This window comes from Lacerta agilis, chromosome 7 (assembly GCF_009819535.1).
Source record: "Lacerta agilis isolate rLacAgi1 chromosome 7, rLacAgi1.pri, whole genome shotgun sequence".
Classification (NCBI taxonomy): Eukaryota; Metazoa; Chordata; class Lepidosauria; order Squamata; family Lacertidae; genus Lacerta; species Lacerta agilis.
Window position 1 is genome coordinate 54538650 of NC_046318.1, and position 15599 is coordinate 54554248.

Sequence of the window (15599 nt, forward strand, 5' to 3'; positions counted from 1 at the left end):
GACTTTGTGGGTACATGCAAGCTGAAGAATGTGCATGAAGGACAGAGACTGGGGGGGGGGAGGAGGAGGTTTTTCAAGATGACTAAAGTGTGCTTCAACCAAATATTATCCCTTGTAGAATAATCCCACAGGTAAACAGCATGTTATTCAATATGTATGCAATAAATGACTTGGAGTGAGAAGAGGGGGAGAAAACTATATTACCAGCCCAAAACTATTTGTTTAAAAACAAAAGGTTGTTAAATGTACACTGCAGCATGAACATCGATAGCACAAACCTTCCAATCCAAATATTCTGTGAAGTGGGGAACTTGGACTATTCTAGTGGCTTCTGGCAGTGCGGAAGAGAGATATAAGGCATTTAGCAGGGAAGCTTTTGGGAAAGATCTCCACCCACTACTTTAGGAAACCACTGGACAAGCAGTGTTGGCAGCTGTGTGGAGACTGCAGATTAAATCTCCTCTGTGCAGCAGCATATCTCTAACCAGTTTATAAAAAAACAGGGAAACATGTCCCCATATCTTCTACCATTTGGGCTTTTCAGTGCGTGCAGGTATGAGAAACTGAGCAAGTGCTATTTGGGGAGGCCTTAAATCTCATTCAGGGGAGCCTACCATAGGAACCTGGAGAAAGAAGATTTGCCTTGAGATCCACTGCTTAAAATCTCAGGGTAAGTTTTCTTCCCACTCTTTCCTGGATTGAATTCCCTACACGAGCATCTAAGGAAGCAAAATAGCTTCCTTGCACTGCCTCTCTCATCACTTCCCCATGCTGAGAGCAATAGCATACAGGTGAACCACATTCTACACAGTAGCACTATCTAGGGAAGAATCACATTTTTAAGGAACAAGATATTGCTGTTTGAAAATACATTTCTTGAGAGAAGATATGTGCATGAAATCTCTTTGAAGACTATCCAAGTTTAGTGCTCTTTGCAGATTTTCTTTTGCACATAAGGTTTTCGTTCTGTTATAAATTTACACTGAATAACATCTGTATTCAGTTCCTCTCTCCAGACTTTAAAATGGGAGCTATCAATGTCCCCCCCAAAAAAAGTTTCTTAAAAATTTCAAGTTTGCTGAATTACTGAAAGAACACTGAAGAAAAAGTGCTTTATGAACTAACTATATTTAATGGAGTTTTGGCACTGGTTTAAACATTCCTTTGCAGGGTTTGCACTGAAAGTTCTACAGCTGAAACATTTAAACTTTGCCCTGCTAGTGGCATGAGAACTAGAAAGAAAAGCTGAGGAGGAAGAGAAACTGTCCAGTCAATTCTTGTTAGCATGAGATGACTAAAATGAAAGGGGAAATTATGTTTAAAAATGCACAAAACTCCCAAAGGTTCATGTTAATTTACTGTTTCTCAGATTGCATTATAAGCTAGAAAAACTTAACTTTCTTGTAAGTATGTGCCCTGTAGCCTGGCAGTTTTTATTTAGCTTGCTGCCTCATCAGCCACCTTCAAAATATAAAAAGGTCCCCATAATTCCAACAAAAACAGGTCTGAATTGTTTAAACAGCAATGTTCAGTGGGTATAGTCAAAGTCAATAAAGTCTTTTTTTTGTACAATGTTCAGCAGCTAACAGATAAACAATGAAAGATAATTCTTAATAAAACTTATGCATAGTTCAAAACTGAGTCTGACACAAATATGCAATTGCTTCTCATAACCAGGCACTGAACTTTTCATATTTAATGAATAGGAACTACAGATTCTGGAGAAAAAACAGTCATTTCCCTCTGTCTACAATCTTCATTATTTTGTCCCATAATGATCTCTCTTGGAAGAGTGAAGGAGATGTTGAACTGGAACAATGGTGAATATTTGCATGCAAGGAAGTGTTGTCCAAACAGTTCTCTTAAGTGCTTATAAAGTTTCTTACAAAATAATATCACTAGTGCATACAAGAAAACTGTTCAGATTTCCCAATAGCAAAACCCTTCAAATCCCAGAATGAGCCTGAGTTGAGAATGCAACCAGTCCTGCAAGGATTTCCATGCCTGTACACAAAGTGAGGGGCTCAACATACCAAATGTACTATATGAAGTATTATGATTTTATCTTATGTGGAACGTTAAAATTAAGTGTGGTCAAAGTAGATGTGGATCTCAAAGTGATAAAACAGCTTTTAAACACCAATCTGTATCTTCAACTGCAGTCCCAAATTCATGTGGTTGGTTGGAAGCACTATTTAAATAATTGGTATTTACTTACAAACAAGTGGGCTAGGATATTTTCTTTATAAAACAGAAACCATTAAAATCAAAACTATACTTTATTTTACTGTCATGCTACACCCAATATAGCTAAAGGGGGCTATTGCAATAATTCATGATAAATTATGTACTCTTGCTGCAGCTGTTCTTAGGATGTGATGTTGAAGATTTTTCAAGGCAGCAAAAACTGTATTAATTACCTGTGAAGCATATGCAAGGATATTACAAGCTGAGGTTCACCAGTAGTCTGAGAACGGATGAGCTTGCTCTTCGTTTGGGCAGCAACTATGTTGCCGTCAGACAAGGAAAATCGATAAACAGGACTGAAAGCTAGTCCCTGCCTCAGCACTGTAAACAAGGAAAAACAAGAAAAAAGTAATAAGAAATCCAGGCTGCAGGATAATCCACATGAAAATGTGGACTCTGTTTTCATTGCCTTCTTTAGAAAGCTAGAAAAATCTGCATTTTCTTTTGCAAAATCAGCAAGGCTGTGTTAAAGGAAAAGCTAATGTTTTGCAGATTAAGACCAAAGTGCAACTGCAGTAAAGTATTAACTGAAAGAGTGAGTTAGAGACGATGCCAGCATTGCAAAAACAGTGCACTTACCTGCAAAATTTCTCTTTGTGGAGAATAATCTAAAATAAGAATGATTTCCACCTGTTCCAACCAGAGGAGACAGTGACTCACAACTGAAATTAACTTGCCAGGAACAAAGCTAGTCGCAGCTAGCTTCCTGACATGTCTCCAGATAATTATTACAAAGCATTGTAACCCATTCTGCTTTAGACAAACTAGCAAAGTACACTGACAGGGATAAATTTGTTAACCAGGAGCATACTTTAGAATGATACAATATATGGACTAGCATCCCCAGGGATGGAAATTTCTCCCTGAACATATGCCAACTTGAGCCATGACATGACAAGGAAGGAGAGAATAGTTTGTCTACAACTTAATCAGGCCTTCCTGCAATTAGCTGGAGATGGCAGAAAAATGAGCAGTGTGGCAGGGAGGTAACCTGGAGCAAAACCTGGTGCCAGCCTCCTACACCTGTCCCCCAAATGCTCTCAGTAGAAAACACAGCCTATTTAACATAATAAACATATTATATAGTTTATAGTATGTTCTGTAGCTAGGCAAACCTACTTTAATGGAAAATGTTCATTTCACATTCTAACATGAGGAAATCACAGAACATCATGGTTTCTAGAAACATCATTTACAATTGCTAAAATCTGGAACAAAAATGCTCAACCAATTGCCTAATTCAAACAAAAAGTCATTTATTACAATAGACAGGTAATCTACTTGAATGATGTCTTCCTTGGTTTCATTTTGGCAAGCTTATCAAGTAAATTGACAAAAGAGATTTGGTAGCAAGCTTACTTTGTGCTGAGAGCTTAGCAGAGCCCCTCTCCTGCCCGATGGGAGATCGCAGGTGATCCTCAACAAAATTCAGTTAAGGTGTGCTCACCTGATGCAACCAATATGTGGATACATTCTTTGGGCAATGTATACTTCTGGGGTGGGGGAATTCCAAGTCTTTGGCATAAATTTAGAGTGAAATGGAATAGGATTGGAATTCCAACTGGAAAAAGGTAGGCCCTAGTCCAGGGGTCAGCAAACTTTTTCAGCAGAGGGCCGGTCCACTGTCCTTCAGACCTTGTGGGGGGCCAGACTATCTATCTATCTATCTATCTATCTATCTATCTATCTATCTATCTATCTGGGGGGGGGGGGAGCGAGAACGAATTCCTATGCCCCACAAATAACCCAGAGATGCATTTTAAATAAAAGCACACATTCTACTCATGTAAAAGCACGCTGATTCCCGGACCATCTGTGAGCCGGATTTAGAAGGCAATTGGGCCAGATCCGGCCTCCGAGCCTTAGTTTGCCTACCCATGCCCTAGTCCCACAGACTCTGGCCCCATATGCTCTCCTGTAAATTTCTATCATCCAAGTCTTTTGAAGAAGAAATATTGCCTAGTGCCCAACCTTTTTACTTTCATGAGTCTACATATAATTTTATTAAATAATTTTACTTAGCTTAACAAAAATGGGATTTTTCCTTGCACATAGCTCCCCTAAATCTGTCTTTCAGGATTTGAACACTGACACAAGACACTTTTAAATTGCACTGCAGAAAACATGTGCTTTTCCAGATCTGGAATTTCAATTTTGCCCCATCTTTAAATGAAAACAATGAGTTACCAGCTGGTTTATTTTAATGTTTTCTTCACTGTGAAACCTGATAAACTAGTTTCAATTCTTGATTTTCCTGAACTGGCTCAAAACTCCTTCATACTTGTGTTTATGCATATCCTGTGAAATTTTATTTATGTCTCTCCCTTAACCATCTCCACACTTTGAACACATAATGCTGAAAAACAAGAGCTAAGGTTTAAAATATTTATCTTTCACAACATCTTTGTGTCAATCACGTAGTAGATCAAGTAACATTCAGACTCTGACAATGCTAGACAAGTTTTTCCCCCTCCCCCAGTCTTGCAACACTGGTACAGTAGGATTCCCCCCCCCCCCCGTTCCTGCCTCAAAGTTTTCTATCGTGCTACTACATTTTAAATTATTATTTTGGCACAGGAAAACAGGAAACACAAGTTAAACAGCCAGAAGAGTTTATGTAGAGTAGGAATGCAAAGAAAAACAAAGCCTGTTAACTGTGGCATAATGTAAAGTAAAATTTCACACTGAAGGTATGTCATTGTTTCAGTCTAACCTTTGGGCAGAACTCTCAGCAGTAACAGTGCTTTTAGTTCAGAGCAGGAAATTCCAACACTCCCTTGTCAACAACTCTGATGTTAAAAACGCTGAAGTTAATCCATTTTTCAAAACTGGGTGTGTGTAGTCAAATCCACAACTACAGGTTTTGTTTAGGATTTTTTTTTAAAGATGTCATGTGACAAATTACTTCCAATTAAAGTTATAGCTTGCCAAATGAAAAAAGAGACATACTCTCTGGGCATCTTAAACCAATACAGTAAAATAAAATAAAGCATTTTGATTTAGTTTTGTGTAACATGGAATTAGCATGACATTTTGCATTGAATTTGGGGTGTACAAAAAAGCACGTTACCTGTCCTATTTATGAATGAAAGTAGGTTCTTGTTAAAACCAAGGGGGGAAATACTCAATGTGATTCTCAGGACTTTGCTTGACACTCTTCACTTAGTCAAATTTCAGAAGGCTTCTCAAAGTGTTTTCTAGCACTGACCCAGGGTTAGTACATGCCATTTTCCCAACATACAAAGCTAGAGTCCTAATGACTATCCTAATGCTTCATCTGCCAGTTCAACAGAACATGGGTATAAACCCGATGGGTTGAGAGGTTCACAGCACTGGAGCTCAAAGCAATTTCATGTGCATACCACATTAAGAGGTAGAGAGATACATCCTTCTAAAATGACAAAGCTGCAACATGTATGCTAAATTAGCTTCTTAAGAGTATGCAGCCTACTGTAGCAGAAGAGGTTCTAATAAGATGGAAGAAAATAATTTCCTCCAAACTTTAAGTCACAATCCAGTATATCTCCCCAGCAAGCAGTCCCTCATGGTGTGGCAAGTTAGATTCTAAAGGTCTTTTGAATTTTTTGCATTGCTGGTTGGCCAGCACAGGAAAGTGCAACTTCAGGAAAGAAGATGCTCAAGAGAGCATTCACTTGGCAACCTCATGTTTTCAGGCCTTAATGTTGAATTTAACCCTATTCTCCACAGAAGACACATGAACTAACAAATGACTTAATTCCTGACACTTTCTTTCAGTGCAGCCTTTCAGAAATGAGTGGTGCTTTCAAGATGGATTTCTTGAGGACTGAAGATCCAGTCCTTATTACACTGTAAATCAGCATGGCACCATTTCTTTCTTTCTTTCCTATATAATTTGTGCCTTGCTTGGCAGTTATCACATTTTACCCCAGATGATAATAGGAGTAGCACAATTAATGAACCAAACTGTTTCAAAAGACCACTATGGAAGCACAGAACATTAAAATAATCCAACAGAGAAGGGGACAGATTTACAGGAGAGATGGGGAACCAGCAAAATCTTTGTGGAAACTGCAGCTTGAGAGGGAAAAGACCAAACGTAAAAAGGCTTTGTTCAACCCCGATTGCTTTCTTTTTTGGAGGCAGGGGGAGGGAGTGGAAATCTATGTGCTATGTGTATGGGTGGCATAAGTGGGGGGTGGCCATGACAAGTTTGTACATTTTCACCCTTGTTATGGCCCAGCCTATCACTGACATGCAGTCCTCAGAGTTGGCCAAAAGGGAATGCAACCTTGAACTGAAAAAGGTTTCTCACCCTGCTTTACTGGAACCTTTAATTAGGATAAATTAATACATTTGCATTTTTCAAACATCTCTGGGGTAAGTGTCACATGCCATTTCATTAGTCACTGCATGACACACAAAGTACTTTCTTATTAAATGTATTGCACAAAACAGCTCTCTTGTCCAAATTGTGCCGTCACCTAATCCAAGTAATTCCTCAGGAGTAAAAAGACATTGACGGGAGAGATATATCACTGGTGGTTCAAAATTTACATAAGCTCTCTAGATTCATATTTGGGTCAGTCAGATTCTGTTTGATCACATTCCCTTCTTCCTCAGTTGTCTATTCTGTTTAAAGTATTTTCATCTATTTAAAGTGTTTTCATCAACAACAGTGCTTAGATGTATTCTGAAAAGAATCAAGCAGGCCAATCTACAGCTCATGGGGTTTTCATTATACCTAGGACAGACTTCTCCATCCACTGAAATGTTGATTTTAATTGGTTTGCTGATTTATATTTTTATTTGTAGTCCATCTAGAGTATAATTTGAGCTGCTGTATGATTTCTGGATCACGACTTGCCAAAAGAGTTTGTGCTTTTCTTTCTACTGTAAACATGCTTGAAGAAACAACGGATCCTTACCCTCCTGATGATGCCTCTTGGCAAAAGACATATCTCCCTCATGCTGTGCATAGAATCTCTGGATGCACCTTCTCACCACATCTTCCCAGCCAGGTTTCATAGCTGCTCGCATGGTACTAGTGTCAAGTGAAGTTATCTTGCCTGAAGGTATATAAGGCTGTTATTAGAAACTACATCTGTTCTTCTTCTTTTTAAATAAAAGATTTGACTTGCACTTTCACGGTACCTTGCAGATCTTGACGAGTGCTAAATGTCTCTGATGAGGGCAGAAGTGGCCTTTCCTTCATTGGAACTCTTCTTGCCACACAAATCAAGCAAGACTGAAGATCTTAAATGGGACAAAATTATTTTTAATTGGAGGAACAGGTTTGCTAAATCTATGCTGGGCCATATTAAAATTTATTTATTTATTATTATTATTTTTAAAAAACTTACACTAAAACAACAAGGATAAAAATAGGACATGCAGAACTGATTATTCCCTTATTGTACCTGCATCCAACAGACCCCTTAAGAATACATAAATGGATTTTCAGTCTGCTCACTCTGCTTGCTACATTACATTCAAAACACAACAACGAAGATATAAATGTATGTGGGAGATAAAACCTAAGTGCTAAAAAACTTACTCTAATCCTTTTTGTGACACCTCTTATCTCTCACCACCCATTCCTTCTCCACTACTCCACATCCATAAGAATTGCAATCCAAATCTCTTCTCAAGCTCATAGGGCATTAGCAATAACCAAAACGGCTCCTTAGATCCAACATTCTATCACTTTGAAACATGATAGCATCACATGAGGATCCCAGAAATCCACCCCCCCCAGACTTCTCCAAATAAGAAAAAATGCCTCCCAAATCTTTTGTCCTTCCTCTCATGCCATCTTATTCATGCTTAGCTTCATATAAACAGCCTCACTTTCAGACATCCCCAATTCAATCCCCAAAACTCCCAACCAAAAGATGAGTAATAACCACACCACAATAACTGCTGTCATACATTTGATACTTAGCGCTCCTGCTCCCTTCTATTACTTCCACGGATTACAAACAGGAAATTTAAAAACACCTCCAATGCCAAATGTATAGATGTCAAACAAGCAGTTCTCAAGCACACCCTGAACAACCCGAAAGCATTAAAACCTAAGGGGTCCTTGCTTGGCAGCTGAACCTTGAGCCAAATGGATGTCTGAGTAGATCAGAGAAAAGTAGAAAATGGTCTACACACCAGTTAAAGCCACTCCAGTTCTTGGCTGATAGTGAAAGCATTCTGACTTGGGTTACTCATACTCCAAGCACAATAACATTACATTTAAGTGTAGATTAGTTTCAGTGTGTTGGAAAGACCATTATAAAAAAAATAAGCAGCTGCATTTATTTTCTCTCTCACCTGGGTACTGCATACATCTGGAATGCTGCAGTTTAAATATTTCATTCAAAACACATGCCATGTGTGAAGACACTTTGGGAATATTTATAAACTTGAAACATTTCAAAGCTGCAGTACCTCAAAGATGCATCTCATGTTTCAAGATAAGCCAAAAGAAAAGAATAAGCAATTTAGTAGACAGTAAAACCGTAATTTCGGGAAACTAAAAGAAGGGGAAGTGCAGTGTTTCCAAAGAAAAAAATAACCAGTGGGCCAGTTCTGCTTATGCTTTCACTGCAGCAAATCCCACCACAATTTCTCCCCTAATTTCTATGCACACCTATTTTGGAGGGAGTGCCAGTGAAAAGAGCAGCACCCTGTTTAACGTCACACCAAAATGGTTTAGATGCATTAACTTCCAAAATGTGCTTAGGATAAGCAAGAAGCAAGCTATACGTATGCATATCTACACATAATGCTGCCAGTGTTTATGTAGTTCCAAAAAAAAGAAGGCTCATCTACTGAACTTGTTAATTAGATAATTTGCAAAGGGTCAGAAAAAATACACATTTCCACCTAAACAATAAGTGCCTGTCACAGATACAAAGACAACAGTGTAAGTACCATTAATTAAGATGGTTAAAGAAGCCTCAATCAGGGAGGGTTAAAGGAAAGACTGAACATAAAATAATCTCATAAAATATGTTCTCATTACCTTCACCTTCTTCTTTGATGGACTTTGGTTGAGAAACAGCAAAGCACTGCATAGTTTCATATTTCTGATGTGCTTCCTGGTTATCATGGCCTTCTTCTTCAGAATCAGTTAAAGGTTTTACCAACATCCGGCAGTTAAAGGTATGGCTGTTGCGTCTAGGAGCTTCACCAGACCAAGGTCCCCCATTCACTAAGTAAAAGAAATATAATAAAGAATGACTACCAGTAGGTGCTGGGCAAGATACTCTGTTTGACCATCTTTAAAATATTAAAGGTGATCTAGCTCTTGGGGAGAGGAGGGGTGAAAATCCTGTAAACAATATTGATAATAACCAACAAGGGGATAAACTAACAAGGCTGGTGACTTATAGAGCTCCTTCAAATGTTTTTGTTGCACAGCATACACTTCTTGACCTATGTACTTGCCACATAATAAACAAACACTCACTCCATACTTCAAAAGTGCCAGTGCATGCATTTTCCACGTGTCAAGATTATCTCACCGTAGGGAGAGAGAAAAACAGTTGAAGCAGCTTTCCAAAAGCAAGTGGGAGAAAGTGGAATGCCAGGATTTGTTATGTTAATAGCTGTAAAAAAATAAAAATTTGGAGCTGGAAAGCCCACAACGACCTTTGGAGACAAAAATAAAAATACTTAAAAGTTACAGCCTTTCAACCTTCTATCATAAGAAAGTTGATTCTAGACATAATCTGCTCCTACCTTAACTAAGATTTCAAACAGGAAAAATAGCATGAGAAATCTCGACTACTGAGGTCATAGCAGGGATGGCTAACCTTTTTTAGGCCAAAGGTTACAGTAACCCATGGTCAACCCTCTGAGGCTGTGTGGCAAAGGACGTTTTGGGAACTTGGGGCACACATAAAACCTTTTGACAATACAGTGGGGTATCTGTGGGAGATTTTTTTTTTTAAGTCCTTAATATGGAAAAAAATTGAGGAGCCCCACAAAAATGTTTTGGCATCATGGAATCATAGCAGGGGACTCATAAAAACACTCATATTTTTTTCAAATTAGATTAAAAATTATGAATGAGGGGCTAGGGAAGTCACAGAAAACCTCAGGGGTGGGATTTGTAGCCTGTGAGCTAGCTGGCTTATAGCAAGATGAATGATGCAGCTGTCAGTTATTACATGAAGTGATGCATAAAGTCCAAGACAAAAGTAATAAATTACAATATCACTTGAGAAGATGATTTAGAGGCCAGAATAGAAGAGTGGGAACAGCTCAGAACAGAACAGAGGTAATGTACACATGTTATTATGTTACATCAAACTTAAACACTAGCTTATGGCAGGGAGAAAGGAACCACTAAAATTTATAGGTTTTTGGAGCACTGTACCTAAAGATTTTGGCAGCAGGTTTCTGACAAATTCATTGTGGTCCCCTACATGCAGGATGCTGTACACACTTGTGTTCATCAGCTCTTCTTGGTTGTACCTTAGGTACTGTGTCACATTCTCCGATACAAACACCACATTACCTTCCAGGTTCACTACGAAGAAGAACCCATCGAGGGCCTGAAAGGTTAGAAAACAACACATTTTAGTTCACTGTTGAGAATATGCACCAAGATAAAAGCTAAGCTATTATCATCTTCCTTAACTCTGAATCATTGCAGAGAGGAAAATAGACTTCATTTGTTAACTATCCTGTTAAGCCTTCAAGTAGCATACTATCTTTAGTTTCTCTCTTGAGTGGGAGTGGGGAAGTGAGAAAGTAGTTCAGCCTCATTAGAATATATCTGAAAATCAATATGAAGTTTTCATAGAAAAATTGCAGTTGTGTTGCTTAGCAACACCTGCTATACTGATGCAAGCATGACTGAGCGGAAATGCCTAGGAACAACTCAGAACTTTCCTTTATTTAATATTATACAGTATAAAAGATAGCAAAAGCATGGACTATGCCTGCTTTCTTTAGCTTTACTCTCTAATATAAAATGGTGGAGGAACAACATACATTTACTCTTAGAAAGCAGATTTCTCCAACAATGTATAATAAAAGTGGCAATGAATGGACAAAAACTAGCAAAACAGGTATACAAAATTTTATTTGTGCTTCAGACACACACTGTACAGTATGAATTCAACAAGAGCAGGCTTTGTGCACAATCTTTGTTTGACAATTTTATGTAGAGTTGAAATGTTTTTTTGTTTTCATTTAGCCAAATCTCATCAGAATAGCTGTTAATTCTAAAGGTTAAAAAAACTTTATAACACTTCACCTCAAGCATCATTGGTCCAAGTGCATCCTTGTCAATGACGCTCTGACCTGTTGATGATACATCAGCTTTCTGCACTTCATCTTCATTGGCTGCCGCTGCTTTTTCTACACATAAAAAGGGAGGGGGGACACAGTCACACTATGAACGGAATAACATAGCAGAGCTGCTTAAGAAGATTATACTTGCCACTAATTATAGTAAAGAGGCATGGCAAGCCAAGATGGAACTAGTCACAATTGTCAGACCTGTTCAAATGCAACAGTTCCAATTCTTTAACCACGGAAAAGGATATCAGAAGTAAGCTGCAGGTTTGTGTTCTGTTCCTCAAGGACATCCCTTCCCACATACAAATACTTCCCAGAAGGCTTCATCATAGGTAAGGGTTATGTTGGCATGGATGTTAACCATACATAATTTCACAGATATTGACTCGTATCCAGGATTTAAAACCAGTTCTTTGTGTTAGGATTTTTGTTTGTTTGTTTGTTATGAGACATGTAACAAGGAGCAGGAAAAACTCAGCATGCCTACTGGGTATGGAACTAAATTATAGGACCTTCACATACAATGACTGCTGTGCGGAGCACATGAAGAAATGCCATGGTACGCTTGAATCAGCACAACCAGACGCCTTCATCTGCCCCACTTGCAACAAAACAGGTCTCTCCCATATTGGTCTCTACAGCCACAGCAGGCGCTGTAACTCTCCAATGGTTTGACTTCACCTCGAAGGCGGGCACACTCTTCCATTACCTCCCAGGACAGATGTCAACCAACCAACATACAACTGCAATTACTATCTTTGTACATCTTTCCTACAATAACAGTACTGGGAAAATAGATATTGCTCATGTTTAAAGTCAACATTCTTGCAAGCAAACACTGTCATTTATTCATGAATCACCATGGAGCATAGTTCCTGAACCATTACATTTTAAATGAAATTTAGTCAATTGAATACATTAATACTTGTAATTTGCTAGATGGAAGACTGGTGATTCTTTATTAAAATATAAGTTTTTTGGCCCAGCATCTACCAGCTAGATTACTAGTTTATTGTTAAAAAACAAATAACTCATTAAAACAATGATAAAATAGCAGGTGAGCACAAAAGAGAACCACTTTTAGCCATTCACAGGAGCCTTGACAGTTGAAGAAACTGCAACTGAGAAGGAAAGGTTCATATGTGAGAAGGTGATTTGCCCAGGCAAGGAACATTAGTAACTCACCTATACCTATATCTTCTGAGACCAGAAAGGATTTCTGAAAGAGTGGTCTTACTGGCCCAAACAGCCATCCCCTCTCGGCCTGATTTTACCAGACCCAGGAGAAAGGACTTCAAAATAAGCAAATCCATCCCATGCAGAAATCCCATGGGAAGTTGGTAGGGATGCATAAATTCTATATTTGCTATTTTGATTTAAGTGAACAGAACAAGATGAAGTGGTAAATCCTAAAACATCTTGTAATAGGCCTACTGAAATTCTAAAAGGCTGTTTTTATTGCTATTTTAATAAGACCTAAATAAAGGAGTTTAAAAGCAAGTTCTTTCTATGAAAAGCAAACTACAGCTGCTTAAAATAGATGTGAGATCCCACACACCATTTTAAGAAAAACTGACAAATCAAAGCTTATTAAGACTGTTTTACACTTCCTACATCTGTGGACAACCAGAAGTCCCACACTGATGATAATTACTGAATCACATATGTAGCTCAGCTCACACTTGTATAACAACTGTTGCTTAGGAAATGCAATGTTCCTTATGAAACAACGCTATACCACACAATATACCTTTAGTATATTCCACTAAGTAGAAGGAGAGCAGAACAGCATATAGCACAATCCTTTGTTACTGCACCACAGAATACCCAGCCATTTCTATAGTGTGGACGCAATAAAAATATCAGGCATACCAGCGAAGGTGGAAGAGAAAGATGTTCACCGTTTCTCCAGTTTGCCACTAATTTAATCAGAAACTCAACTACAAAAGCATCCTACCACTTCGTAGGCTATTTTTAATGAATGCAAGACAGAGCAGAGAAATAATATGACGGGAAGACATCAGAGTTAAATAAGAAAAGTAGGCACAAATCTATCTGGTTTTACTCCTGTTATTGTATGTACCCAGTAACTCTGTTAGCCTGGGTGGAAGGAAAAAGCAGGGGCACCTGCAGTGATACTGGCATCCATGGCAAATCTGTTAAATCTATACCTAGTTTGCATGGGTAGCCTAAAGCAGTATTGGAACTGTAAAGCAAGGAAAAATAAGAGGCACAAATCATTTAAAATATGTAATGTTGGGGATTTTTGCAGCAACAGTTCCTGGAATCACTTGAAATTTACTTTAGACAGGCATCAGTTTTATAACATTACATATTCTTAAGTAATCACAGTACTAGCTGAAAAAAACCAAAATGACACCCAAAACAGCATAGTTTCAAATGTGCAAGTATTTTAACAAACCAGTGCTCTGGCAACAAAACAGGAGTTTCAGAAAGATAGCAAGCTATAAACATGCCATATGCTGGACCAGCGTAGGGAAGTGTTTAAAAGTTGCTCCAACCCTTTGTTAACTTTTAGGAAGGTTCTTTTAGTTTTATTATTCACAGCATTCAAAGCCCAGACTCTGAAGCTCTGATGGACTGCAATCACATTTCACTATTTCAGTCAGCAGGACTGTCAGTTACTCTTGCAAGATTTCACCAGTTTTTCAAAAGAATATATAAAATTAACTAGCATTCCAATTTTAAGGCTCAGCAGGAAGGCTGTGCCATCCGTAGCCATGTTTGCCTTTTATTTAGAAAAGTAAGAGAGAAAATAAGTTCAGGCTACATTTTAGAACAGAGCAGAGGATACATTAGAGCAACAGGCACATTTACTGCTAAAAAACCAAGATATTACAGGAAAACATTCCTATCACCACAGAAAGGTTTTAGGAGGTAAAAGAAGGGAGAATTATGCATCTGCACTGAACTAAAATTAGAAAAGCTGCCATATGGCTTTGTGAGCCAGCAGCACATTCTTATTCATTAGGAAGCATTCTGCCAACATAAAAACACAAGGCCCTTCCTGCACTCTCAAAATGTGTTTATCTTTTCAACATTAATGCGTGATATATCATCAGCTTGCTGAAATCTCCTGCAGTGCATATTTAAAGAGCACAGCTGCACTATTTCCCAGCTTGTTTACTCACTGAGATCAGCCCTAACAGTGAAGAGATTGCTTCATTCCCCTCCTAACACACAGCCCCCTTGACAGCAAATGAGAGCTTCTCACAATCTGCGGGGAGCGACAGCCATATTAACCAATCCCATACTACCAATGACATCACATTTCCAGCCCTCCCCACTTTCTTCTCTCCATTTGATGGCTGAGAACAGAAAGCAGACCATCTTACTTTTATCAGTAGGGATGCTGAACTGTGTGAAGTAGTACAGTACACAAACAGATTAATCTAAAATATTCCTAAAAGGTGAATTTTTTTTACCCTAAAACTATGACACTGTCTGTGTTTCAAATGCCACATTATATGCTTTGCAGAATATCTTAGAAAAGTTGTTTTCTGCTGTTACAACTGCATGTGTCAGAGATATCATTGTAAGATTATACAAAGGAAATGAAAGAATAATATAATTTGTGGTTTTATAATTTGCCAGAAGCCGCCCAGATTGGCTGGGGCAGCCCAGTCAGGTGTCCAGCATATTTATTATTATTATTATTATTATTATTATTATTATTATTATTATTATTATTATTATTATTTGTGTCTAGTTCTTCTGGCAGGTATTTAAACTCAGTACAAATGATAGTGAGCATTATTTGAAACGTCTCATTAGATTACATAAAATTAACTGGTTTAAAACATTGTTTCACTCAGTGTTTTGTCAAGTCTGGGTTTCTATGATAGCTCAGTTGGTTAGAGCATGGTGCTGATAACACCAAGATTGCAGGTCTGATCCCCATACGGGACAGCTGCACATTCTTGCATAGCACGGGGTTGGACTACATGATCCTCACAGTCCCTTCCAACTCTACAATTCTATGAAATGTTGAATTAAACTGTGAATAAGAATGGGGGCCCTGGTTATCATCAACCATGGTTAGCATCAGT

At 38.3% G+C, this 15599-nt stretch overlaps 1 protein-coding gene across 12 annotated transcripts in view; it reads right to left on the minus strand.

Annotated features, from left to right (window-relative positions):
- NCOA2 (nuclear receptor coactivator 2) overlaps positions 1-15599 on the minus strand; it is a 131107-nt gene that overhangs the window by 28115 nt on the left and 87393 nt on the right. For all 12 annotated transcript variants that reach the window (XM_033155369.1, XM_033155375.1, XM_033155372.1 and 9 more), the window contains 6 exons: positions 11486-11589; positions 10601-10778; positions 9242-9430; positions 7381-7482; positions 7155-7295; positions 2421-2568 (listed from right to left, as the gene is read on the minus strand). In XM_033155369.1, coding sequence (XP_033011260.1) covers positions 2421-2568; positions 7155-7295; positions 7381-7482; positions 9242-9430; positions 10601-10778; positions 11486-11589 — 862 coding nt within the window. The remainder of the gene's footprint in view (positions 1-2420; positions 2569-7154; positions 7296-7380; positions 7483-9241; positions 9431-10600; positions 10779-11485; positions 11590-15599) is intronic.